The sequence below is a fragment of the Triturus cristatus genome, chromosome 8, assembly GCF_964204655.1.
Source record: "Triturus cristatus chromosome 8, aTriCri1.1, whole genome shotgun sequence".
In the NCBI taxonomy this organism is placed as follows: Eukaryota; Metazoa; Chordata; class Amphibia; order Caudata; family Salamandridae; genus Triturus; species Triturus cristatus.
The window spans coordinates 1392248042-1392274637 of record NC_140591.1 but is presented as its reverse complement, the minus strand read 5'-3'; the positions used below and the strand labels follow the sequence as shown (position 1 = coordinate 1392274637).

Sequence of the window (26596 nt, the reverse complement as noted above, 5' to 3'; positions counted from 1 at the left end):
GGATGACCACATTTTAGTCGACAGTAATAGGGGTGCCAGCCCAATCGCATCTTTCAAGACCAACATGCCAAGCTCTTCATGGCAAATTAAAGAGGAAGTGCTTCCCGGGACTGATAAAAGTCTATGCATAAATTGGTTCGCTGCGCGTTGTAAAATGTCAACATTTTTATGACCCCAAAGGCCGGCACCATTAACGCACGCTGACATACACTTACTTCTGTAAATATTCAGGATTGCTTCAATTGGTTTAATTTGGAACTTACTAGCGAATCTAAAACTGGCTTCATTTGTTTATAGAATTACTGGAGCTACACAGATGAAAAGATGAAGGTGGTGTTTTTTATTTCTTTTTAACGAAAATTGCTCAATATTTAGTTTGGCTTTCCTGAAATGTCACCCACACTAATATGGCCTTGTATTCCCCATCTACCAATCCAAAATGTAGTAAAGGTTGTGGTCTGCACTGACACTAATGCACTGGTGGTGTATGACAGAAAATAGTGACAGACTGGCTCGTCATTGAGAACTAATTCGGAGAAAGATGTCAAAGGTCGCCAAAGCACAGATTTTGTACACTGCAAAAATGGAAGGTTGACACTCAACCCCTCCCATGATTGGCTCACAAGGAGACTTTGAGGGCGCGCACACACACACACACACACACACACACACACACACACACAAACACACCCCCCCCCCCCCTCAAAAGCGGACCATTCTCCTCTGCCCGCCTCCAAAAAATATGTCAGGGGGATGGGGAGTAGAGATATGATTCACCTCCAGACATGTAAGTATACCGGATATAAGTGATATTTCAAGAGGGCAAATATTTGTCCATGTGCTAATCACAATTTAAAGAAAGAGGTGGCAATTGTTTCAACAGCTGCCTACAATCAAGAGCAGCAATATCAAAGCCCAGTAACAGTGACACCTGAAAGCTCAGACAGCAAACTGAGCACAAAGTGAAAGAGAATCTCTCCTAACACTCCCACCAAGACTGGTGGATGATTTCTGGGATGCCTGCCGGCTAAGAGGTGAAACATATTGCAGTGACTGTCACTGTGCCTTTACGCTGGCGCTGCTGCCGGCTAGCACTGGAATACAATGACCTACTCAACAGCAAGCCAAACTGGTCATCTTGGCGAAGGCCCCCTGGTGGCACTCTGCAGGGAGCCTTCGGACAGTGACAGCGCCACTGACTCAGGGCAATCAAGACTCTTACAGTAATAGCAGACACAGATTATGTTATATTCGGGCTGTCGAGGGCGGCCAGGATGTAGGCATCCCTCCGAGCCAGCCACCACCTCCAAATGAGCTGTCGTTTCAGGGTCTGGAAATAGACACTGCCAGCAGTTGAGAAATATTTAGTTTTACACCAGAGTTGCCTCACTGCTCGGGAGGGGACAAGTTGAGGACTGAGTTTTTTATTTGTTGTTTCATGCCTAAAAGTGATCATGAAATTAGGGGTTAGGAACCTTATATTGGGGCATAACATTGAGGTGCGGGAAGAGGGGGGTGCGGCTGAGTGATGCCCCCCCTTCAAAAACCGACATGGTCAGCTCACACACGGACCATAGGAGGGTGACAAAGATAAGATTAAGGGTTGAAGCTTTATTACACCTGATTTTTAAGCAGACTGTACAGGAAATAATTCAAAATTACTTGGCTGAGAATGATGGCACAGAGAATTCAGAATTAACAGAGTGGAGCACTTTTAAAATGGTGATGCTTGAAAGTTGTACTGCAATGGCAGTGGGCATTAGGCCAACGCTAATTCAGGACATTGACGAGCAGGAGACCGTGCTTAGAGAGATGGAAGGTAGAGAACCTAATCAACTTACCCTCAGCCAAGGATACTGGCAAAGGAGACGCTGCCGACTCTTGTGGAAAGGCTGAAAGGCTCTGATTATAAGGCACACTTTGCCAGGGTACATGATGACAGGGTCAAAGCTGGCAGGCTCCTAGCTTGGCTACCGAACCCTGATAAAGCGGGGGCACTATATGCTGGGAATCTGAGACACGTCGGGTAGGCTAGCGCACTCTAAGCAAAACATTAACAGTGTGCTTGCTGGGTATTATGAATCATTAAATGTCTCCCTGATTGAATGCACCACATACGCAATACAGGCATTGAGTACAGCAGCAGCACTAAGTGCGATACTCCCAGCTGAGGCTGACATTATTGAACAGGAGGTGAGAGTGGCGGTCAAAGGCATGGTGAGGCGAAAGGTACCGGGTTCCTATGGATTGCCCACTGAGACCTATACAACGTATATGGACATCTTGGCACCAAATTCGGGTAGGATGTTTAAATGCAGAAGGGTGAACCAGGAGCTCACTGCTACGCCACGCGAGGCACTCATTATCCCCCTTCTAAATCAGAGAAGAGCGACAAGCCTTAGTCAACGCACACTATAGATCAGATATCGAGTAGAGTTCTGGCAAATTAACTCCTTCATAGAATCCGAGGGCTGATCCATCTTGACTAAAGCAAGTTGTCCCTACAAGAAACACAGCAATAACCATCAGAAGGCTCATCCAGGTATTGACCTCTACCTGAGTGGACTGTCCAGATGTAATGATATTGACAATCGATATTGAAAAAACATTTGATTCTTTACACTGGCAGTTCTTATACCAGGTTAAGGACAATAGGGGGCTTGGCGTTCAGACAGTGGACACAACTGCTATAAAATGATCCCACTGCACGTGTCCAAACGAGAAGGGTCCTCTCACGTTCCTATCCAGAGGGTAGAGTTGTCTATTGTCACCTATTATTTTTGCCATAGTACTGGAACATCTGGGGAGTACCATTAGGCAGTGTAGACACTTTAGAGGGCTGAACTAAGCTGGAATTACCCAACACGCTGCCTTACAAGCAGATGACATGCTACTGTTCTTCATACAGGCTCAGTCCGATACCTTGGGTGACATGAGTGTACTGAACAAGTTACTTACCTTAGGTAACACTTTCTGGTGGTTACTCCATCAAATCACAGATTTCACAACTTGTGAATATCCCCAGGTGCCAGACTGCATCCAGAAAAGTCAAACAGCAGTGCTCCAGCATCACATTGATTCTGCTCAGGAAGCAACGAGCGGGGCCACATACAAGAGTCACCTATGCACGCAGATGCCTGATTCTTTCATAAGCTTGTTTGCACTCCCGAACGCGAATCGCATCACTGAACTGGAAGATTTGTAAACTGGGACCTTTTGTATCTGGAACACAGACCATTCCACTGAATGGAAAGGTTAATACCCATCAGGAAGAGAGCTACCATAGGAACTTCTTCTGATGGATACTTCTAACTGCAGATTTCTCCCCTTGTAAATAGATACCAAAGCAGTACCTCCCAAGTTGGCGGGTCTGAAGAATGGCTCATACTAAAAAGTCCTACAGAATCGAATAGGCAGAATGCCCATCCTGGTGGACATTATTATCAAGGCAGTAATAATTTATTCGTGTGTGCAGTGATGGCCACGTAACTTCCTGTTAGATATCCAGGACAGGCAGTCTGTGTGACAACGCAGTGGTAGCAGCTTTGACCCTGAGACATTCTGGAGGCTGCTTCTTAGCTAACAGATAGCAGATCTTAATACAGAGACCTATCCACGTACAAGAGTCACCTGTTGCAGGTAATCCTGAGGGAGACCTGTGCCGACACGTGCAGACTACATACACACGTGGTTGTGTAGCACCACACTGGTGCCACCCACCCTTTCCAGACAACATGTAGTATTCTAGGCCAGCATGAATCACGTATTTTGCTGCATCTTGACCATCCTAAATGGTTTCAGCCAGTGAGGCCATAAACTAATCTGGAACCGCTGGCAAAATCTCGCTGGTCATGACCCGGAGGCCACGCAGATATTGGCCCAATAAACAGGCTGCACTGATGATCTAAGTGCTAGGCTTGAAGAAGAGGCCATTAATTTGCTGAATGCCTCAATCCTCTTAGACTTCCTATCCAGGGCAGTTGTGAGGAATAAAATGGGGTTCACCTTGTAGGTTAAACTTTGAACAACCAGATTCTCTGGAGTAGGTTGTTCGGGGAAGAAATCAGAGTTGTCAGGCGCTGGTCTGTGACATCGGGCCACCTGTCAACTCACTGATTGGCAAGAACAGGGCTTTGACCAGATGCCCATTAAGACCTTCACTGAATGGGAGCAAGGACTGGCCCAGGCTGTATGATTTCTGTAAGGATATTTGCTTTAACCCCAGTTGTAGGTCACAGACCTCAGCTGCTCATCGAATTACCATTGCAAACAATGCCCTCTCCTCTGTTGGAGGTCTAAATGACAAGTTGAACCTTGTTTCAGGGAAAGTATCATTTCCACTGTCCTCCTGTAAGGATTATCAGACTTTAAAATGCAAACGTTTACCACACTAGACTTTACCACACTACATTTAAAATTAATTTTTCTTTACAAAACAGATTTTATTTTTGAAACTAGACATTACTGACATTGAACCAGTACCAGATCCTCCTCCAGGGTCGTCTGTACCAGTGTCAACGAGAAATGGACTGAGGCTAGTCACGGACCAGTTACTAAGTCCTTAGTGGGTCCATAGGGGTCAGACAGCACCAAGGACGGATCTGCCAGAGTTAGCTCAACTGAGGGCCATAGGGCCTGAAGATGTACAATAGTAGGCTGGAAGAGTGGAAATCATCTGCGACAAGCCCTCCTTTAAAGGCTTTTTATCTACTTGTCATGATTCGCTCCCTGCACTCTCGTGCCCACCACCAGAGGGGTGCATAGTGTGACTTTCCTGTGTTTGAATATGCTTAGAGACACTCCCCTGTATGCATATCCTGACTTCCAGGCATTTGGACACCATTTGGGAATTGACATCCATTCCCAATCCATGCCGGGTTTTGTGGAAGCCAGTCTGCTCATGCTGCAAACTCCAGTACCTATAATCCACTGCTCACTGCTTTGTCTCCACCCTTGCAGACCAAGGATTGGTGGAGGAATTCAGCTCAGCTGTGGCTGGCTGCAGCCAGCCTGCTCACACCTGATGAGCATGACTACTGTCAGCTCTTTTAAGCCCCAGCTCCCTTCAGCCCAGTGTTGGTCATGGTAGCCATGTACCGGTGAGACCGACCCTTGTTTACAGTGTTTCTGGAGCTTTTGATATCCTTGTTTCCTTAGCTTTAGTAATTTCTTTATTTCTGAACTATAGCTATCCTTGTTCCTGGACCAGCACTGACTGCAGTGCTACCTTGACTCCTGAGCTTTAGTAATTTCCCTGTTCCTGAACTAGCACTGCCTGCAGTGATACCTTGACTCCCAAGCCTTAGCTCAATTCTTGTTCCTGCTCCAGCACTGCCTTCAATGCTACTTTGTTTTTTTGATTCCTGAACCTGCACTCTTCTTGTTGTAAATAAGGTATAACAAACTCCCGCAGATCAGAGATGTGAGTTTATTAATGTGGATCCTTCAGCCTTTCACAGATGATCTGCCAACATTCTAACAGGAGCTTCCAACCCCAACATTCTAAGGCTGGGCAAACCCATCAAGCGGGAAGAGGGAGGGGGGAAACGGGAAAGGGGGAACAGGACCAGATTACAACACATCTCCCTGCATGACAGAGAAATTTACAACTTGACATAAGCGACTATATAAACATTTCCCAAGGCCTAAAGGTAAGTGGAGAAATACCCAAGGGTACATTATTTCCAGCAGACAAACAATTGGGAAAACATTTCTCCAAATCTGAGATGAACAGAGAAGTACATAAAAATGCAATCCCACGACATCTCCCCACAATTGGTAAACTCTCTAACGCAGATGGAAAGTAGATATGGAAATACCTGGATGGATAGGGTCACATTTTGTAGTCATATTGCCAACTTGGGGGCTTACGTACTCTTGCAACCTTGAGTTCTCCACCACTGGGCGTCTTTGTACTTTGATCATTCTCACAAGTGGGTTTGGAAACAGTAGTGCTTGGACAACTAGCTATGTTGTCCATGCTCCACGTGCCACCATCTTCCAGCACTACTGAATTGTTGTTAACCCGAGTTATCCTCAGTGGTTTGGAAAATGAGGAGATCTTGGATTTAGACAGGGAAGGCTTCTTAACAACCACCCACTGACCTTCTCTCCACCTTTTTTTTGATGTTCCCCAACGACTGTCGTACCTGAGCTTGTACTCTTGTTGATGTTTCTGTGTTTTCTCCAACACGGCGTCTCTGTCCACCCACACAGGAGTTCCTCCATTTAGCCAGTTAGGAGTAAGTTTGGAGCCAGGGTTCCTCCCTTTGAGAGAAACGAACGGTGACACTCCTGAGACAGCGTTGGGCGATGTATGATAAGACCACAACATTTTCCTAATGGCTTCCTCCACCGGAACCTGGGAGCTCAATGCCAGCTGGATGGTGTCCTTTAACATCCTGTTTGCCCTTTCCACCAATCCATTGGTTTTGGGACAGTAGAGTGGGGACTTGAGATGCGTGATGGACAGTGTGGACATAAACTGCTTCATTTCTTCTGAGGCGAATTGGACCCCGTTGTCAGTTATTATGACGCCTGGTATACCTTCTTTGGAAAAGGTGTCTCTCAAGAAACTCAATAATGACGCAGTAGTGATGGATGATACCATTCTCGTTTCGATCCAATGAGAGTGGTAGTCAATAAGAATAAACATGAACCTATGAGATTGGTTCAGTAGATTTAGGGGCCCAATTATATCTAATCCCAACTTTTCCCAGGGTACGGTGGGGACCTCCACTGGGAATAGCGGCGATTTACGGACGACTTTGGTTTTGTCACAGGAGCCGCAGGCTGCGCAATTCTTCACTTGATCCTCCACGCGTGAATCCATCCCGGGGAACCAATAGTGCTGCCTGATCTTGCTTTTCGTCATGCTCCTTCCCGGGTGGCCTTCATGGGCAATATGAATTATTCTTTCATACATGTTTGCCGGAGGAACGATCTTACTTCCCCTACAAATCAGGTCCTTGACGATGGATAATTCATCTTGCACCGGCCAGAATTGGCGGATAGATTCGGGCACCTCCTGCTTGTTAACAGGCCAACCACTGCGAATCATATTTCTTAATGTAACAAAATCCTTGTCATCTCTTATGGATTCCTCCCACTCCTCGCGATTGATGGCCGGAATTTCAACCAAAAGGATTGTCTCCTCCGGTGGGTTTTGCATCGGGTCCCCACTGGTCATCGGTAGCCTGGAGAGACAGTCCGCTACCCTATTCTCACTTCCCGGGACGTATATCATGGTGTAGTTGAACCCTTGTAGACTCATCACCCATTTAGATATTCGTGGAGTGGTATTTTCCAGGCGTTTAGTGGAGAATAATGGCAGTAAGGGTTTGTGGTCCGTTCTCAACACAAACGGGATGCCCCATAAGAAGTACTTGAAGTGGTTTATGGCCCAGTAGCACGCCAAAGCTTCTTTTTCTATTGTAGAGTAGTTCAGCTCGGCATCTCTCAAAGTTCTAGAAGCGAAAGCAATCACTGTCTCTTGTCCGTTTGTCCTCTGCATAAGTGAAGCTCCCAACCCCTTCGCACTAGCGTCTGTGGTAAGAGTGGTTTTGGCGTTTGGATCGAAAGCACTCAGAATAGGTGCATCAACAATGGCTTCCTTGATGAGTTGGAAAGCTGATTGATGATCTGGATTCCAATCAAATTCAGACCCCTTCTTCAGCAACTCTCTGAGGGGACGCACCTGATCTGCAAAGTTTTTGACGAACTTGGACATATATTCTGCTAACCCCAGGAATGATTTGAGTTCATCCTTGTTGGTGGGCGCTGGGGCTAGCTTAACGGAGTCTACTAGACTGGATTTGTGCTTGATTACCTCACTTGAGATGGTGTGACTGAGATAGACTACAGATTCCACCCCGATTTTGCATTTGTCTTTCTGAGTGGTGAAACCTGCTTTACTGAGTGTGGTCAACACTGCTTCCAAAGTTTTATTATGTTCCTCAGATGACGAACCGTGAATCAGTATGTCGTCTTGGAAACAAAGAACTTTTCCCAGACCTTGCAGTATATGTTGCATGACCCGTTGAAACAATGCCGCGGCAGATGCCAGCCCGAAAGGCAATCTGGAAAACTGATAAGCCCCATGCGGGGTTATGAAGGACGTGAGTGGCTTAGAATCCGGGTGGAGAGCGACCTGGTGGTAGGCCGAGGATAAGTCTAGAACTGTAAAGACTTTTGCTCCATGTATGGCAGATAGCATTTCATTAATGTTGGGGAGGGGGTGTCGGTCCACCCAAATATTAGCGTTCAAATCCCTAAGGTCAACACATAGACGGATCCCCTTGTTTCCACCTATGGCTGCTACTACGATGGGTGCCAACCATTCCGAGCTCTCAATCCTCTCAATGATCTTGCACTCTTCCAATCTGTCCAACTCCTTCTTGAGCGGTTCTCTTGTCAACAGTGGGATGGACCTTGGTTTGTGGATGGTAGGTTTGGCATTGGCTCTAAGTTTGATTTTGTGGAGGAAACCTTTTAGGAGTCAGAGTTTGTCTGTAAACACCTCTGGGAATCGATTGCAGATTTCCATCCCAAGGTTGGCCCTGTCGGTCAGGTACACAGGTTCCGACGCGTTGGGGTCTAGTTTGATTGCTAAATCCTTTTGGTGTTTCCATCCAAGTAGATTAGAACCACTTTTTGTGATGTATACTTTACCCACAGTCGATCTATCCTTAAAGTCAATGTTCATGAGTAACATCCCCACAAGTGGTATGGGATCTTGATTATAACCCCCAGGTTTGACGTCTGGAGGTAGGAGGCTATACCCCCGTGCTCCCGACTTAGCCAGGAACGTAGTTTAATTCACAAGTGTATATGGGGAACAAGAATCTGCGTAAACCTCATATTTAACATTGTCCAACAATATTTCGCACTTAGGGTAGGAAGTGCCGTTGCATTCCGAAAAGTTGGATACTTGGAAAACTATATCCTCGCTAGGGAGTTGTGGATCTATATCACCACCTATCATGTGGGTGACACTGTTTCTTGCATTATGACACACTTTAGAGAAATGACCCCTTTTCTTACACTAGCTGCATACAACGCCCCTTGCAGGACAACTTACACTGTTGGCCAGATGATTGGGATTCCCGCACCTGTAACATTTGGGTTTGTTTCCCGATGCAGTGTGTACCTCAGGACTAGATGGTGAAGGCTTGTGTTTGTAGTCTTTACTGGAGATTTTGTGTACACTGTTCTCCGCCACTTGCTTTACCTCCACAGCCTCCTTCATTTCGTTCATACAATAAGCTGTATGCTCTATGCTTTTAGCAATATCAATTGCATGTTTTAAATCAGGGGCTTCTGCTAGAAGTCTTTCTTGAATTTTCTTGTTACTGGTACATCTTACTAGCTGATCCCTAATCAGTGACTCGGTTAACATGCCAAACTCGCACGTGGAGGCTAAACCCCTCAGAACAGCTATGTAATTTATCACTTTTTCATTTTTACCTTGAATACGCAAAAAAAATGTGTGGCGTTCCAACACAATATTAATCTTGTCACCAAATTGAGCTTCCAATTTCAACAATGTTAACTGATACACATCATATTGGACATCCCCCTCGCCCCCTGCCCCCTCATTTGCATTTTCAACAATAGAATCAGGCAAGTCATCAAAAATATCCCTCCCTTGCTTATCCAGATTGTGCAGTAGGACATGTTGTTTACGCACCGCAGAAAACCTGTCACCCCCAATGGCAATAAGGTAGGATTCAAATAGGTTTACCCATTTTTTCCATGGGATCACAGGATCCCCACTCTCATCAAGGAATGGAGGGGGTTGAGACATTGCAAATGCGGACATTATGGAAATTGAGGAAAAGGAAGAAAATGACAGAAATGGGGATGGAGAGGGACAATAGGAGGAAGATAAGGTAAGGTAAGGTGAGAATTAGAAAGAAAAGAATTGCAAGGCCTAGAAACAGGAAACAATTAGAGGAATAAGTTGAAGTTAAGGGTAGAGCACAAGAAATCCCACCCACTTTGACGCACTGAGTAATGGAAACTGAACTGGTGGGTAGCGTAATAATAGTGACACATAGACTTGCGTGAAAGCTGAGCCTGTCAGCGATAAATTCGAAGCAGGCTGGATAAGCTTGTGAGGAGAGTTTGAAGTGCAATGTTATTTTTTCCCAGCAGGGGGAGCAGTGCCGGAGAAGACGGGAGCAGTGTCTTACTACTGAGCGGCCTCTGTGGAATCCAGTCACGGAGGGGCGGGAACACCAGGAAGCGGACGATCCCCTTCGCTGAGGTAGGAAATGAACACCGCCTCAGCGCTGACAGGAATGCGAAACTCCGAAGGCAGAGGAGGTAGGCACCAATACGCGCGAAGAGCAGCACTGGCACAACCAGCCCTCCCGGAACACAGCTTCCTTTGCGGAACAGCAATCAATCGCTGGAGATCAACATTCCCTGGCAGGTAGGGACTGGCCCCCTTGACATCCCACAGGAAAACAGCGCCGGGCACCAGAACAGCGGGGGACTCACGAGCACGGAGTCGATAGCACTTCCTCTGAGGTGAGTCACGGGACTTCACAACTTATCCGTGGGAACGAAAGATCAGCGTCCGGGCAACCAGGAATGACAAATAGCAACCTCATGGAACATCGCACTGAACCCGGGAATCCAGGGACTCACCAGCACGGAGTCAGCCGCGAGGCGCAGCAATGCAGGAACGATCCCCTCATAAAGCGGCCACTCACCACATGGACGATGGCACACTGGAACCGTGGGGGACCCCGCTGCAGGAGCCGGACAGCCAGGAAAATCCAGCGAAAGGCGGTAAGACACTGGGGAAGGATCCGGACCGTCCCCAGCACGGTAAGATACTCGTCGCCAGATAATTGTTGTAAATAAGGTATAACAAACTCCCGCAGATAAGAGATGTGAGTTTATAAATGCGGATCCTTCAGCCTTTCACAGATGATCTGCCAACATTCTAACAGGAGCTTCCAACCCCAACATTCTAAGGCTGGGCAAACCCATCAAGCGGGAGGAGGGAGGGGGGAAACGGGAAAGGGGGGAACAGGACCAGATTACAACAATTCTATTATACCCTTGTAGCCTCTCCTTCTGTATATCCTTTTCCAGTCCCTGCCTTTTTTCCCCATTTCCTAGGTTCCAGTTCCTAGTTTGCTGTATTTCTATTCCTGCTGTCTTGCTTCTAATGTTTGTTACTTGCTTTCTGCCAAGTGTGTCCTGTGATTTTCTTCCTTTCCTATTAAGCACTCCTCCTTTCTAGTTCCTTGTCTATCGTGCTTGTGTTTAGTTCTACCCCCTTGCTGTTACTGCCTTGTGTGTTACTGTTTGACAGCCAGGATCTGTGGGCACAGCTGACAACCTAGGTGGTGTTTCTTGTTCACTGTGAGTATGGTCTTTGAGTTACATTTATAACATCACCATAGGTATCATCTCCATAGACCCTGCCTTCGAATGCATATCCTATATGTGGGTATTTGCAGCAGTATCTGTAACATCAATTGTGGGTGAGGAAATTACTGAGCTTCGGTCTTACCGTATAGAGCTCCCGAGTGCTTTACCACACATTCCCTTTATTGTTAATGTTGTTTTATATATATATGTATTACATATCCGTTCTGTATGTCGTTTTTCTGAATGCTAAATCACCTCTGAGGGCCTGTCCTTTCTGAGCCTTACCTCTCTTATTCTCTTGTACAGAGCTTCCTCTTTGGATTCCCTTTCTCCTTTGACTCGCTGTGTGACCTTGGGCAGCTCTATACCCAGTATTCTACCTACTTTGTCCTCCCTGGCACCAGTCGTTGCCAGAGTCCCTGACACATGCCAGTGTCCCGGACTGAGTCCTGACACTACTGCTGTGTTGCCAATGGCGAGGAAATTCAGCGTGCATCAGGACCAGCTGAGAAATTTACTCTGTAACCAAAGATTTTGTTATGTTATGTGTATTTTTAAAGCGCACTAGCACCAGAGGGGGTATCATGGTGCTGGGAAGGTTTGTGTGCCTGACTTTGCCAATCGTACATTTGTTAATTGAAAAGCCAGGTCCTCAGATTCTTGTGGAATTCAAGAAGAGAGGAGGTGGCTCCGATGCGGAGTTGGACGCCATGCCATGCTTGAGGCGCAATGTATGAGAATGCCCGTCCTCATAATTCTGTTCTGTGTATGTGGGGTATGTGTCATTAGGGAGCGGAGGTGGCTAAGTGGAAGTAGAAGTGACTGCCCATGTAGGTGGGGCCTGGGTTGTGTAGTTCTTTGCATCTGTAGGTTAGGAGTTTGAATTGGGTGTCTTTGTGCATTGTGCACAGTGGAGCTCCCTGAGGTGTGGTGTGATGGGAGTTATGTGTGGGAGGTTGGGGATGAGTCTTGTTGCTGAGTTTTGTATGGTTTGCAATCTTCTAGTGAGTTGCTTGGTGCTCTTGACAGAGAGGGTGTTCCTGTAGTCCAACTTGCTGGTGACAAGGGTATGAGTGAGTTTTCCTACTGTTGCTCGGGAGCCCAACGAAGGTGTTCCTCGGCATGTTCAGGGTGTGAAAGCAGAATGCAGTGATCACGCAGACTTGTGCAGTTGGGTCTAGTTTGCTGTTCATGATTATTCAGAGGTTCCTGGCGTGGATTCTGGGTGTGGGTCTGATTTCATCCGGCCACCAGTTGGCATCCCAGAGTGAGGTGTTATTGCAGAAGATCACTACTTCTGTCTTTGACGGTGTTGAGCTTGAGACAGTTGGCTAATATCCAGGTAGCGACTTTGGTCATGCAGGTGGTGAACTTGTTTCTTGTGTTGGGGAGTCAAGAGAGAGACCGAGAGAGAGAATGAGTTACATGTTGTCTGCATAGGAGAGGCTGCTGGTGTTGTGTGCGTGTTTGACGTTGGCCAGAGGGATCATGTATTCATTGAAGGAGTTGGGGCTGAGTGATAATACTTAAGGTAGATGAGTTGCAGGCTTCTAGGAGTAAGTTGCCTGGCTTGCAGCTTGTGTTCTATCTGTTAAGAAGGAGCAAATCCATCGACGAGCAAGTCCTTGGATGCCAATCTTGTGCATGAGCCCGATGAGAATGGAGTGCGAGAACGTGTCAAATGCTGCAGAGAGGTGCAAGAGAATGACTAGTGATGTGTCTTCTCTGCTAAGGATTATGCAGAGGACATCTAAGGCAGCGATGAGTGCTGTTTCTGTGCTGTGATTGGGCCTGAATCTGGACTGTGTGGTGTTGAGGAGCTGGTATGGAGATGTCCTGTGGGGCTTTGGTGGTTTAATTTATCAAAGACCTTTGCCAGTAGAAAAATGAGTCTGTAGTTGGAAAGCGTGGCAAAGTCAGCAGATTGTTTCTTGAGCAGGGGCAGGATGAGGGCATGCCTTCAGGTGTCAGGGAATGTGGAGACTATAAGGTTAGGTGTTAATGCTTTGCTGCCCTGTACTAGTCCTTTGGTGAAGGCGTGGTGGAGGCAAGAGTCAGATGGAGCCCCCAAATGGATGGCCTTCATGGTAGCACAGTTTGACTGTGGGGACGGCAAGTCACAAGGCCAGGGTTCACTCATTGGCCATGATAAGAAGTTGAGTTGCGACGGTGACTAAGTCCAGTTGAGAGTTTTAGTTGCTATATATGGCAGTGATTTTGTTACAGAAGAATTCCTAAAGCTTAATGCAAAGGTCTTGTGTGGGGGTAATAAGGCTAGAGGTGGCAGGAGGCCCAGTGAAATCTTGATGATGGCAAGTTTCTTTGCTTCTGTTAGTGCTGGCACTGATGCGATCCAAAAGAGCGGTGCGTTTGCTGTTCCGGATCTTCCTGTGGCAGAGTCTTAGGGCTGACTTGAAGATGTTTTTATCTGCACAGTCTTGACTTGTTCTCAATTTGCGCTCGAGTTGCTTGCAGTGGCTTTTCGTCAGCCTGAATTCATCTGTGTACCAGCTGGTTTGTGGTCAGGCACTTGCCATTGGGTTGCGCTTGAGGGAAGCGAGGGTGTTAACACATGTGGTGATCCAGTTGTTGAGGTTCTAGATGGCTTTCAGTAAGTTACCTGTGTGCTCTGGCTGGTGCTCGAGGTGGTTCTGGTGATAGTAGGCCTATGGTCTATGGTGGTGCAGGATGGGTAAACTGAAACTGATGAGGGCATGGCCTGTCCAGGTCATAGTTGCTGGCAGATCAACTTATTGTTGCTGATTGAGGAGGAAATTGGGTCCAATAGGTGTCCAGCAGTGTGGTTAGGTTTGATAAGGTGCAGGGTGAGGCCAAGTTTTGGTTAGTTCAGTCTTCTAGGTGAAAATAAAGGTCTCAAACAAGGATGAAGGTGCTGGTGTTGATGATGAGGGGTGCAACAAAGTTGCTGGCAAAATTGTTGTGTTGTCCTGGTGGCTGTGAACAAGGGTTCTACCAGGGGAGAAGTTGGCTGTGATGCATATCTTGAACGTGAGGGTTTCAATGTAGCTGATAGGGTGTCTGTGTAGCTGATGATATCTTTGATTATAATGGTGACTCCCCCTCTGGGCTTGTGCGGTCTGTCTTGCCTGGCGATCTTGTAGAAGGCGGGGATGGCTGTAGTCGTGTCCGGATGAGAGGTTGGGTTTAGTCAAGGAAGAAAAAAAATAAAACTAAGAGAGGGGGGGCGACTGGGAGTGGGTTAGGGAAAGTTAGGTCCAGTACCAATACTCCCAAGAACTATCGTTAAGGAACAGTTATCACAACGTGATATAACTTTAGTCAAGGAAGCACAGGTCCAGGGTGTGGCTGTGCAGTAGGCGCCCCATATCTCAGTGGCGTGTTTTGTGAGCGAGTGGGTGTTGAGGAGCATGTACGCAAGTATGGAATCTTGTTACGGTGGGGTTTGGTCTATGTGAGCGTGGATGGGTGGCTGGGTTGTGTGAGGGAGTGGGGTGGCTGACATTGCGATGCCCTTTTACCTTCTCTATAGATATAGTGGTGGGATGAGGTTTATTCTGTTTATGGTAGAACCTCAGCTTACCAGAGGATTTCGACCCCAAAGTTGACCTATCTTGAGAGCGACATCAGGAGCGAGCCCACGCCCTCGACCTGAAGTGTGCTTTGCATGAGGCCCACAACTTCTTGTGTTCAGAGACATACAGCTTCATGTCTCAGTCTCACCTTTGACAGCATGAGGACATACTTGTTGCACAACTTCCAGTCATACCCTCAGCCTAAACACTAGAGACACACCTCGTGCAGGTTCATGACCGACATTAGTTTTTTTTTTTACAGTCGCTACATAGTTTAAAATCTGTAGCCCTAGAGGGGATTTTTTTTCTTTTTTTGGAAGTCTCTGAAAGGCAGACAAAACTGGGAGCAGAGCCCAAGTTTCACGTCCTAAGGCATGGAACAAAATTGAATGACAAAAGGCTGCTGAGGTGGTCCGTATATGCGCCTCCGTACCCTTACCACCAGGCTTTACCTTGCATTACGAAACAGTAATAAATGACTACATGTCCGCCCATTTAAATTGGGCGGGCAGACATGTAGGTATTTCTCTAATGACCCTTGCTCCCAAGGGCCGTCGGATAAGTTAAGTCATGGTGGAAACAGAGTAATCTCCGCCATGACCAAACTGAAGGTCCACTTACAGTTAAATCAGGCGGGCGGTCCTTCATGTTGGCAGAATGTATACTCACTACTACATACAGCCAACATATAAATCATCCCTTAAATATATTTTTAGGTTGAATATATTTGATTGGTTTTCCAACTATTAGCCTTGAACCATTCCCCAAAACTCCCCGAGCCACCCCTGCAGTCTCCGAACCCCCTGCCTCCTCTGCGCCGCTCCTCCCACCCCTGCTCGACGTTGTACAAGATATGTCGACAGCCGATGGGGTGGCACTAGTTCGCAATGTCTCGCAGGCTGTGTTGGTCTTTTGGGATTCGCAGTGATCCATAGTAGTCTTCTAGTGATCCAGAATGAATAAGGCACACAATCGTTTTACGCATGTAAGTTCTCTAAAGTCCAACTGAAAGTAGTTTAGTATGGGCCCCGATTATTTTCTCAAGTTCTTCCATTCCCCACTCGCCCCTTTAGCAAGTTTCTCCGTTCCCACTCTGCCACAAGCGTTCTATCCATTTATTCACCGAGGGTATAAAGGCTTGACTCCACATCGCTAGTATTGTTAGCTTGGCAGCCAGTAACAGAAGGGTTATGAGGCGCCCATGCCTGCCTCCCAGCGGGTAGCTATCATCATCTGGTCGGCTCAAACAGTATGACCTCCAGGCACTGTATCAGCTCCGAGCCAGTGATCTGGAGGATCATAGACAGGACAGCCCCCCCCCAGAATACACCAAGATTTGGGTAGGATGTGAGTAAGTGTTGCCTCCTCACCGCAGTTTCTCCAGCACCCCGCACTTCTTGCCCACTTCATCTGAGCTAGTCATTGTGGGGTGTAATGCCAAAGAGGTTTAAGTGTTGCCTCCCTCCCTGCCGTGTGTGTCGCCCCACGGGTGGCACATTGAAGTATTTCCTGCTGCTGGTATAGGTTTAGGGTTATGTAAATATATTTGTAGGGAGATTTAGAGCAAATTGTATTAGAAACACATTGGATGGGAGAGAAGGCTGAATCTGGGATAGAAACAAAGACACAATTACTTCTCTAAAATGAGTCCCAGTTATATCCAAAATAAATGCAGCTCAAATGTGAAATTGCTTGTTGAATAACTTCACTTTTGTTAGAAAGACTTATTACGAATTTTTTTTTGCAAAGCACCAATATTATTCAATTGTATAGCTACATACATACCTGGAACGCTTTGCTCAGCATGGTTTCTCCTTCTTTTGCCCCGAGTAGATTTATTATTACTTGCCTGCCATATAATCTTTTCAGCGTTCGAAAGTGTCTGATAACAGCATACAGAAAGAGAAAAATTCTTTAGGTTAAAAAAAAACACAAATATTAAGTAGGATTTAAATGTAAGCAGTCAAAAATGAGCATATATAGTATTCTATTTAATCTCCAATTAGAAATTACCTGTTAATAAAACTGTACGTACAACAATTTTGTCTGTATCACGTTCATAAAACTGTTACTAGATACAGACAATTGATGAGAAAAAGTACTCCACGTCCTTAGGCTGACAAGAGTTTTAAAGATAGGAGTTTTCTAAGCAGTTTAAAAAATTGGGCTGCAAATCTTTCAAAAAATACTCAAAAACATTTCTCAATTTATGAGGAATGTGCATGAACTGGCGAGGCTGTGCTACAAATGCCTCTATAACCACAAAGGCGATGCAAAGCCTCTTGGCATTTTAGGAAGCATTTCACTCTTTGGCTCCAGAATGCATGCTACAGGTATGCAGTCGTCCTCTCCACTTAGTCACATAGACAAATAATTAAATTTATTGAGCCAGGGCTTATTAGCACTGTCATTTAAGATGGATCAAAGATACACCCGTTAGCCTTTAGCCAGGAAAAAATGCACTTTGGCAAAGGAGAACTTCAATCAGTCAATCAGGGGTTTGTGAAGCACAGCTACTCACCCAAAAGGGTCTCAAGGTGCTGAGGGGGCGGGGGTTGGGGGGGCGGGGGGGGAGCGCCTGGATGTTCATGGTGATTCGTCGAAGAACCAGGTCTTGAGGTCCTTCGAGAACTTGGAGAGGTACCGTCGCAAGGGAGGGCTGGGCTGGGCCAGGGGGATCTTTGGGGTGCGTGGAACGAGAGGCGGTGGTTCATGTAGGCTGGTCCGGTGTTGTGAAGGGCCTTGTGGGCTTTGGTGAGTAGCTTGAAGGTGATTCTCTTCTCAACGGGGAGTTAGTGTAGTGTCCATAGGTGTTGGCTGAATTGGCAGTGGCACGGTAGGTTGAGGAATAGTCTGGCGAAGGCGTACTGGAGTTTGCGGGTGAGGTTCTTGTTGATCCCTGCGTAGAATTCGTTGCCGTAGTCCAATCTGCTGCTGATGAGGGCGTGGGTGACTGTTTTCCTGTGTTTGAGGGGGATCCAGTTGAGGGTCTTTCAGAGTAGGCAGAGTGTGTGGTAGCAGGAAAAGGTGACCGCGTTGACCTGGCAGTCCATTTTGAGTTCAGAGTCTAGAATGATTCCGAGGTCGCATGCATGGTCCGTGGTGGAAGGAGGGTTCCCGAGGGTGGGGGGGGCACCAGGTATCGTTCCAGGCCTCAGGGTGGGGGCCCATGATGAGTACTTTGGTTTTGTCTGTGTTGAGTTGAAGGCAGCTGTTTTTAATCCACCTAGCGACTGCTTCCATTCCTTCTAGAAAGTTGTGTTTGGAGCTGTTGGGTCGTTGGATAGGGAGAGGATGAGTTGGGTGTCGTCTGCGTACAACGTGATGTTGAGTCCATGTGATCTGACAATGGATGTGAGCGGGCCATGTAGACGTTGGACAGGGTGGGGCTGATGGAGGATCCTTGGGGGGACTCCGCAGGTGGTCGGCGTGGGTTCCAAGAGGAAAGAGAGGGGGGGGGGGAATTTGGAGTCTGACCCGCTGCGTTCTGCCGGTGAGGAATGAGCGGATCCAGTCGAGGGCCTTGTTCCGGATTCCAGTGTCGTGGAGTATGCAGGCTAGGGTACGATATAGGACTGTCTTGAAGGCAGCGGAGGGGATCAGGAGGATGAGGAGAACTTGGTCATCAGGCTGCACCAGAAGTGGGTGGTAGGGCCACGGAGAGTGCCTGAACACTAGGCTGAGCTATGCCACTGGGCCATCAGCCTAAAACCCTCCTTGGGAAAATGTGAGTTAGGGTACAAGAGGGGTCATTCTTAGTGCTCGGGCATTTTGAGATCCGAGAGCTCTTTCTCAGTATTCCTGCAAGCACGCATTAAGACTATCCAGGCCAATATTCTTAACAATGCGCAACTTGACCGGACATATGTGCATCCCCTGGATGTCCACATCCCCCCCACCACGTCCTCTTCCCTGGATGACTTCGCCCCTCTGCCTCATGAAATTTCAATATCTGCGGTCAAATGCTAGAAGTCTGGCTTCCAGTTAGACTCCTGTCCTACCTTCTTGCTAACTACCACTGCCCAGACCATCAATCCTATAGTAAATAATAGATTTAACACCTGGGCGTGGTCCCAGCAAGCTGGAAAAGGGTGAAAGTGATTCCTCTGTTGAAAAAACCTTCGGCCTATGCAACTGGTAAACTATAGGCCTATTTCTCTCCTCCCTGCTTTCTCCAAAATTTTGGAGAAGGATGTTCACCATCAATTGTCCCATTACTAGGAGGACAACAAAATATTACACCCCAGCCAATCAGGTTTTCGACCCCACTGTAGCACGGAGACCGTGCTTCTGGAAGTAGTGGAGCATGTTAGATGCACGCTTGAAAAGGGAGGCAACGAAGAAGATGTCTCCCTCACCGTATAATTCCGACTGTGTAACATCAAAGTATTTTGAAGAACCTTTGTTTTGCTGTCACTTTTGCTATGATTCTGTGATACTATGCCATGTTGTCGAATCAGTTTTAATAAAAAGATATATAAAAAAAAAAAAGAAAAGGGAGGCAAGGCCATTCTGAGCCCGTTGGATCTGACTTCAACCTTTGACACTGTGCCCTACTCTAAACTACTTGAGCAACTTCAAGCAATATTGTTCTGAAATACTACCTTGAAATGGCTGACCTCATTCTTGAGCAATCTAACAAAAGAAATATGGCTGCCCCTATATACCTCACAAGCCAGAACTGTAACTGTGGGTGTACCCCAGGGATCGGCCCTAAGCCCCAACCTGTTTAACATTTACCCTACACCTCTGGCTATACTGGCAGAGTCATTGGGTGCTAAAGGGGTCTTGTATGCTGATGACACGCAGCTCTTCTTCTCTCGTGGTAAGGGAGAGGAGCTGGATGGGGAGCTTATCTCAAGATGTCTCGCCAGTGTAATGCAACTGAACAAGACGGAGATTCTGATCTTCGGAGGTGCCCCCCCAATCTACTGAGAGCTTGCTGGCATAACTATGCGCCGCAGCCAGTTCCCCTTCAAAATTAAGTGAATAATCTAGGCATTAAAATTGATAGCACCCTTTCCTTCCAACCGCAGATACATGCTTTGACCAGCTCCTGCTTTGGCACTCTTCGTATGCTAAATTATTTTGACCTCTCCTGTTTGGGTCGGTCGGCAAAAAGGTTATCCATGCGCTGATTACGATGAGACTGGATTATGGTAATGCCCTCTATCTCTCACTCCACGAGTACCTTCTTAATAGACTCCAGAAGGTGAAGAATTCGGCAGCTAGACTTCTACTTAAACTCCCACCTAGGAGTCACATCTCTACCCATCTGAAGGCTCTTCACTGGCTTCCTGTAAAAAAGAGGGTGCAATTTAAGGCCATGGTTTTAATGCATAAGGCTTTGCACGACTCGGGCTCTGGCTACCATCAGAGAGAGATTTTATTAATATACCCCAGCGCGGACTTTGCAATCTTCCTCCACTCACTTGGCAAGAGTGCCTCGGATCCACCGTCTCGAAGTGGGCGGTAGAGCCTTCTCCCATCTAGGGCCAATCACTTGGAACAAATTCCAGAGAGACCTCCATCTAGTCAGCGAGCTTGCTGCTTTCAAGAAGAAACTGAAAACATTGCTTGTTATGCAGTCAGTCCAGGTATTGAGGTATGTTGCCCTTAGTCTGAGCGCCGGGACACTCTCTGACTAGCTGTGCGCTGTACAAATCACTGTAACATAACATAACATTACTGCTGCCGTAATATTACTGTCTTTTAGGAGGCATGCAAAACTTTCACACACTAGACTTAATTGAAACAATTATACAGCAAACATACCAAGCACATGTTCATCAGCTGTTACATCAATTAAGAGGACAGAAAACTAGAAAATGAAAATACAGGACCCACATTTTGTATAAGCCTGCAAGTGCAACTGATACAATATTACTATTTATATACAGACATAGAACATGTCTACTATTAGGCAACTTGAGTACCCCTTACAATCCACCAATAAATGCCAAGAATGATTTTGTAGGAGAAGCCAACGGGGCAACTGACAGTAGTTCTCCAGGTCCATTTACTCCTAAAATCTGCTCCGTTTGACAATAGCTACACCTCTATGCTTTGCGACATCTTCAATACAGTGAATGCTCCTGGTCCCTTGTGTATTACAGAGAGAAGGTCAGAAAAGCAACCACTAGATACACAAATCACATCAAAATGATCCTTTCCTAAGACAATAAAACACCAAAGTGAAAATGTCACACCAGAAAATGAAGGAAAAAAGCCCAAAAGAAGTGCCTGTCAAGCTTTGTATCACAAAAACTCTACTCTAGTGGCCCAAAGGACTTGAGTGGAGCTATGGGCTGCCGCCAGCAAAGAACCAGATGGAGGCCTCGTGAGTTAGTCAGCACCAGGGAAGGACCTGCTGGCAGAAGTGTGACTCATGGGCTCCAAGACACTTCAGAGCTCCAGAGGGAGCTAGTACGCCCTGAGGATTTGCAGCATGGCCCCTTTAAGAGCTTCAACCTGCTGTGGGGTTCGAGAATGGACTAAGAAACTCAGTTCGCACTGTAAAACTCAGAGTGGGAAGACACCAGCAGAGTCATCCCTTTGAAATGCAGACTGTGTGCCTTCTCGGCTGATCTGGCATGGAATCCCACTTTGTCTTCTTGCACTTGTGGCAAGTCTTGGAGTTAGCCAAGGACTTACATCGGGTTTGAGATTTGGTGTGGGAGCAGCCCTGGGGCTTTTAGTGTGACTGTTGCACTGAGTGCGACCAACTCCTATGTTCCGAAACATAGAATTTGGTTTCCCACTCTCTGACTGCATTAGGGAGCACTTGTCACGATTTCAAACTGTGACTGTAATGGAAGCATCACAAGCAAACGTCATGAAGATCCATGAAAAACTTCTGCCTTCTGCAGTCATAGCAAGGTTTGAAATCTGTTGCCTTGGGAGTGGCAGGTGGTGGAAGTACAACTGAGGAAGTTGGGAGATAACCTCCGGTTCTGTATCAAAGGGCATGGAAAGAAAGGAATCGACATCAGTAAGTAGGGGCCCTTCCTTTCTACGGCTCAGCAGAATCTCGTCCGGGCAAGCGGGAGGCACTCGCAGTCAGGCAACACAACTTGCTGGCGAACCGGACCAATTCACAGGAATCCAGAGCCAGTCTGGTGCTTGAGATTATCTTAGAGGTGAGGAATCTGCAGTTAAAGTGTCAATAAGAAACCTGGTTTTGAAATCCATAACACTGAATATAATGAATGAGTCATTTATTCATAAGTTCAAAGCTCGTAGTTCGTTATTTGAAGTCATAGTTTACTTTGATAATTGCTATATAATAGAATGGTAAAAACAGCTAGAGCAAATATACCAATAAATCTGTCTTTTTTAAATGAATTAAATGACATTTATAAAACAATACCTGTTCTACATGCATCATTTTAACTAACCAATATTTGTGCTCTTTGGGGTTTCATTGTAATTAGATGTATTAGACTACTGGAAACACAAATACTGCTGTTTCTCTCACATTGTGTCTAGAGGAATTTAGATGGAGTAGAGGCATTATTTTGATTGTGTATATTATAGTTAATTAATGTTAAAATCTGTTCAATATTGATTTGCTGTGTTTCTTTATGCTGCATATCTGGCTCTACAAGCAGTCCTGTCGAATTAGCCTTGGGAAAAGTAAGAGTGTGCTCCCTGCTTCTGTTACACTCCTCTCACACATCTCTATAGCCTTGCTTTGGCAAATGAAAAAGGGGCTAGATTTTGAATAATAAAGTGACAGTCACCAACCACAAACTAAAGTTCTGGTCATCCGGTGAATTAGCATGTGAAATTATGTGTCCTTCGAACCTAACGTAGCCAGCAAAAAATCCTTCTGTAGTAGAGTCATGATCTTTTAAGATAACTCTATTCAAAACATCAAGCTTTTTAGAATGTTTCATGAACTTGACTTGATCTTCAAATGGTGGTCCTTTTCTAATATTCCTGTTTTTAGGAGCTCCAAATCCTGTCTATACAGTTGCGTAATGTGCTTGCACAGCTGTTTTTGGAGGAGTTGTTGTAGGTTTTCTGAAATGCCAAAGTAGGTTCAACTTTTAAAAGTGAGTGCCCAAATAGATCTGAAAAGCCCTCTACCCCTGGCCCTGCTGCTGAAAACGTCTTCACATTTGTCAGGATGCTAACCACAGGGGGGATTTTACAGGAACAGCGGTCCCTAACAAGGAAACAAATTGTAGAAAATATGTTTTTTATAGAAATACAATGATGTCTTTATTTAGCTGTGCAACTGGACATGATCGTTTAATGTAAGGAATTAAAAGAACAACATACAAGTGGGAACATGTACAAAATTAAAAAGGGAAGAACTCCGGCATTAGAAGAAGCGTGGCCAAAAAAACAAAACATCAGTTAGGCCAACAGAAAGTACATGACAGCACCCTAGCACAGAATAATGAGGGGTAAAAGGTTGTATCAGAGTGCGAGTAGTCAACGGCGTTTCGTTCCCTTTAACACAGTACTGGGATCATCTCAAGGACAAGATAATTAGGGCCTGAGAAAGATGAGCTTAGCAGTATACACAAGTATTAACCAATGTTCGGCACGCATTGAAATGTGAAGCATGCTTGAAAGATAGCAAACGCATTTCAGTACTGTGTTAAAGGAAGCGAAACGTCGTCGACTTCTCGCACTCTGACACAACCTTATACCCCTCATTAAATCTGACTCTACTAGTTCCATCCCAACCATGATTACAATTGTACACCGATTGCCCATCTTCCAAGATGGACTTTGTTTATGGCAACTTATTTAGGAGTACATTATTGAGGAAGGACAACATCCTGAGCCACATGTTGCAGTCATACCTGTCAGAAATAATTAAAGTCTTGTCTGCTTTGTTACTTGGCACATGTTATGGTCATACCTAAAAGAAATTGCTAGACCAATACCCACTTTATTTATTGTGGCAGCTTGGCATTTGTTAGTTGCATGTTCTTCATATTCTACTTTTAGGTTTTCCTGTTCTTTTTCTCCAAACAACGTCAACATATGTGTCAACTCCAGGAGGAGGTGCTGCTCCTTTTCATAGCAGCATAGTTTGAGGAATGGCAGAGAATTCTTCTGAAATTATTTGTGCTTTGGAAGCTTTACTAAGATGAGTACCTACAAACCTGGGTTGCCTTGTTTTTGCAGGAGGAACAATAAGCCTTACAAATAAAGCCTCATTCTACTCTGGAACAATGCTTTCTAAAGAATTCAGAAACAAAACCTGCCTGGTGCTAACTCACATGGCTTGGAGGAAGGATACTCCTCCTTTGGTTGAGATTGGCCTTTCTGCTTCATACACTCCTTTTCAAATTGCTTTTGTTATTTCCTTGGAAATTCCTGGGGAAACATGCCTTTGACCCCCCTCCTCATCTGAAAAGCAAATTTCTCCTCCAAAATAACAAAGTTATAGTTATAAATCCATATCAGTGAAATTAAAGAAATTATCCTCAAGGGAACCTTCCAATGTTTTCAGCACTGATGACTTTTCTTAGTGAAGCCTTAGTCCAGAATGACCATATGAACGGAATACTTTTTGAAAGGCCACTGTAAGTCTATGTTCACCAACAACCAAAACTCATAAGGCCCACTGTGTCAGGGCTAATTCATACTCCACTTACTTCCTTAATTCTACTCCAACTGCATTTTTAAATAAAAAACCTAATTGGCAACCCGACTTTAGAATCAATGCAGAAGATAATTCTCATTAAAACACAATTTGCGCCTTGAGAAAGCAGTAGGACACAAAACACATGTTGGATGTGGACTGTAAAGATTGGGCTATGGACTCATTTGCTGTAAAGATTAAACTTTGATCACATTATTGTAACAACTGATTTAGAGATTACATCTACAACTATTTATCAAAGTTATGAACTTCAAGATTCACAAAGAAGATGCAAGTTTAAAAATGCTAAAGACGTCGATCTTATGAGCTCTACTTTCTCTTTGTTTTGTTTTAAATATACAGAATAACCTATGAGTAATACATGTTTAAAGAGGTGATAAGTGGCAGACATATTATTGTGTACCCACTATTTCAATAGATATATTTTGGTTCATGTAGGAGGCTGGCTTAGTATATGGTGCACACTCATTTAAGTGGTGCACCTTGCACTAATCCAGGGAACTGATTTTAGTAGTCTTTGATAACCATAGAAAGCTCTCAAAGTGGTATCTGTGGAGAGCAGCCTTCAGGCTTATCTTGAAGGAGTGTAAAGCAGCTTGTTTTACCAGTTTAATCATGTAGAGAAGGTTAAATGAAAAAGAACCACAATGTGTATATATAAAAATACTTCTATTTATTACACAACACTCATTAACACATTGGTATATCTCCTACCCGGAGATATCAACACTAATACACAAGACTTCAATAGCAATAAGGTACGTAGCACCAGGGGGGAGACCAAACCATATATTCAGAAAGTGGAATGCGAACTGCAAAGGAGGTCGGGACTTGGACCAGAAGACCCAGAGGAGCCGGGACACAAGGAACCACCCAAGGTAAGTACCTTGGAACCCCATGAAACCGTTGTACAGAGTGGGAACACAGCCGCAAGCCCAATGGAAGTCAATGGAGTAGTTGCAGATCCAGTTTTGCAGAAGAATGACCCTTCCCAGAGGACGCCAGAGTATTCCCTTGGAGGACGGAAGGTTGGAGAGCCACCTCACACGTGGATGCCCCGGAGACCAGGTTACCCACACCAGGGAAGCCAGGTGCATAAGGATGAAGAGACGTGGGAAACCTCTGTAGAGGACAATGGAAGACTTGGAGAAAAATGCCTATGTAGAAGAAGGTGAAGAAGTCCGGTGGAATCCAAGAGTGGATTCTGGAAGTGAAGAATCTGCAAGTAGAGGAGACAGAATCTATGCCACCAAGGAGTGACCAGGAGGCACAGAAGAGCAATGCCACCGATGTAGGGCGGTTCAGAAGAGTTGACGTGTCCTTTTTCCTGCAGCTGTGAGGACCAGGTGACGCTGAGGAGGACCAGGAGCCATGCATGAGCTGTCCCATGACGGATGTCGGTGACTAGGTGGTCGGTGTCCGGCGGGAGCACCAACAAGCCTAGGTAGCCGCAACTGGAGTGGAGAACGAAGAAGAAGCAACCTTGGAACCAGCAAGGTCAAGGGGCTCACCACAAGCAGAAGAGTCAGAGCAGGCCACAAGCAAGCAGGGAAGCCCACTGAAGCAAGAGATGACCCTCAAGAGGCTCCACAGGCCAAAGGCCAAGGAGTCGCAAGAGGACCTCGAGCAGCTCACCGAGAAGGAAGGCCCACGGTGCACAGAATGCGGTTAAGTGCTGTACTTGGCAGGAAGAGATGCTAGAGCCCGAAGATCTCTGGAGTGCAAAGCCAACTAGCCTTGGCAACGGCAAGTCGACGTGGTGCACAAAGGTTTGGTCCCAGTGGTTCCAACGATGGATACTGGCCTCGAAATTGCAGAGAGGACAGGTCAGGCCCGAGGGGGTCCCAGAATCAGCTGTGTTGCTGAGCCTTTCGTAATCCATGGGACGTCAGGAGCAGCAGATCGGTCAGCTTTTTTGGGGGGGCTGCAGATGCAGGGAAGTGGCTCCTTTACTCCAAGGGTCACAGGTCTGGCGAAGATCCTAGGAGAAGCACAGACGCAGACAACGAAGAAGACTTGCAGAACA

General features: G+C 46.0%; 1 protein-coding gene across 7 annotated transcripts in view; it reads right to left on the bottom strand.

The window, feature by feature from the left end:
- Positions 1 to 26596, bottom strand: part of SYNJ1 (synaptojanin 1) — a 683220-nt gene that overhangs the window by 446613 nt on the left and 210011 nt on the right. For all 7 annotated transcript variants that reach the window (XM_085623112.1, XM_085623114.1, XM_085623109.1 and 4 more), the window contains exon 8: positions 16728 to 16824. In XM_085623112.1, coding sequence (XP_085479238.1) covers positions 16728 to 16824 — 97 coding nt within the window. The remainder of the gene's footprint in view (positions 1 to 16727; positions 16825 to 26596) is intronic.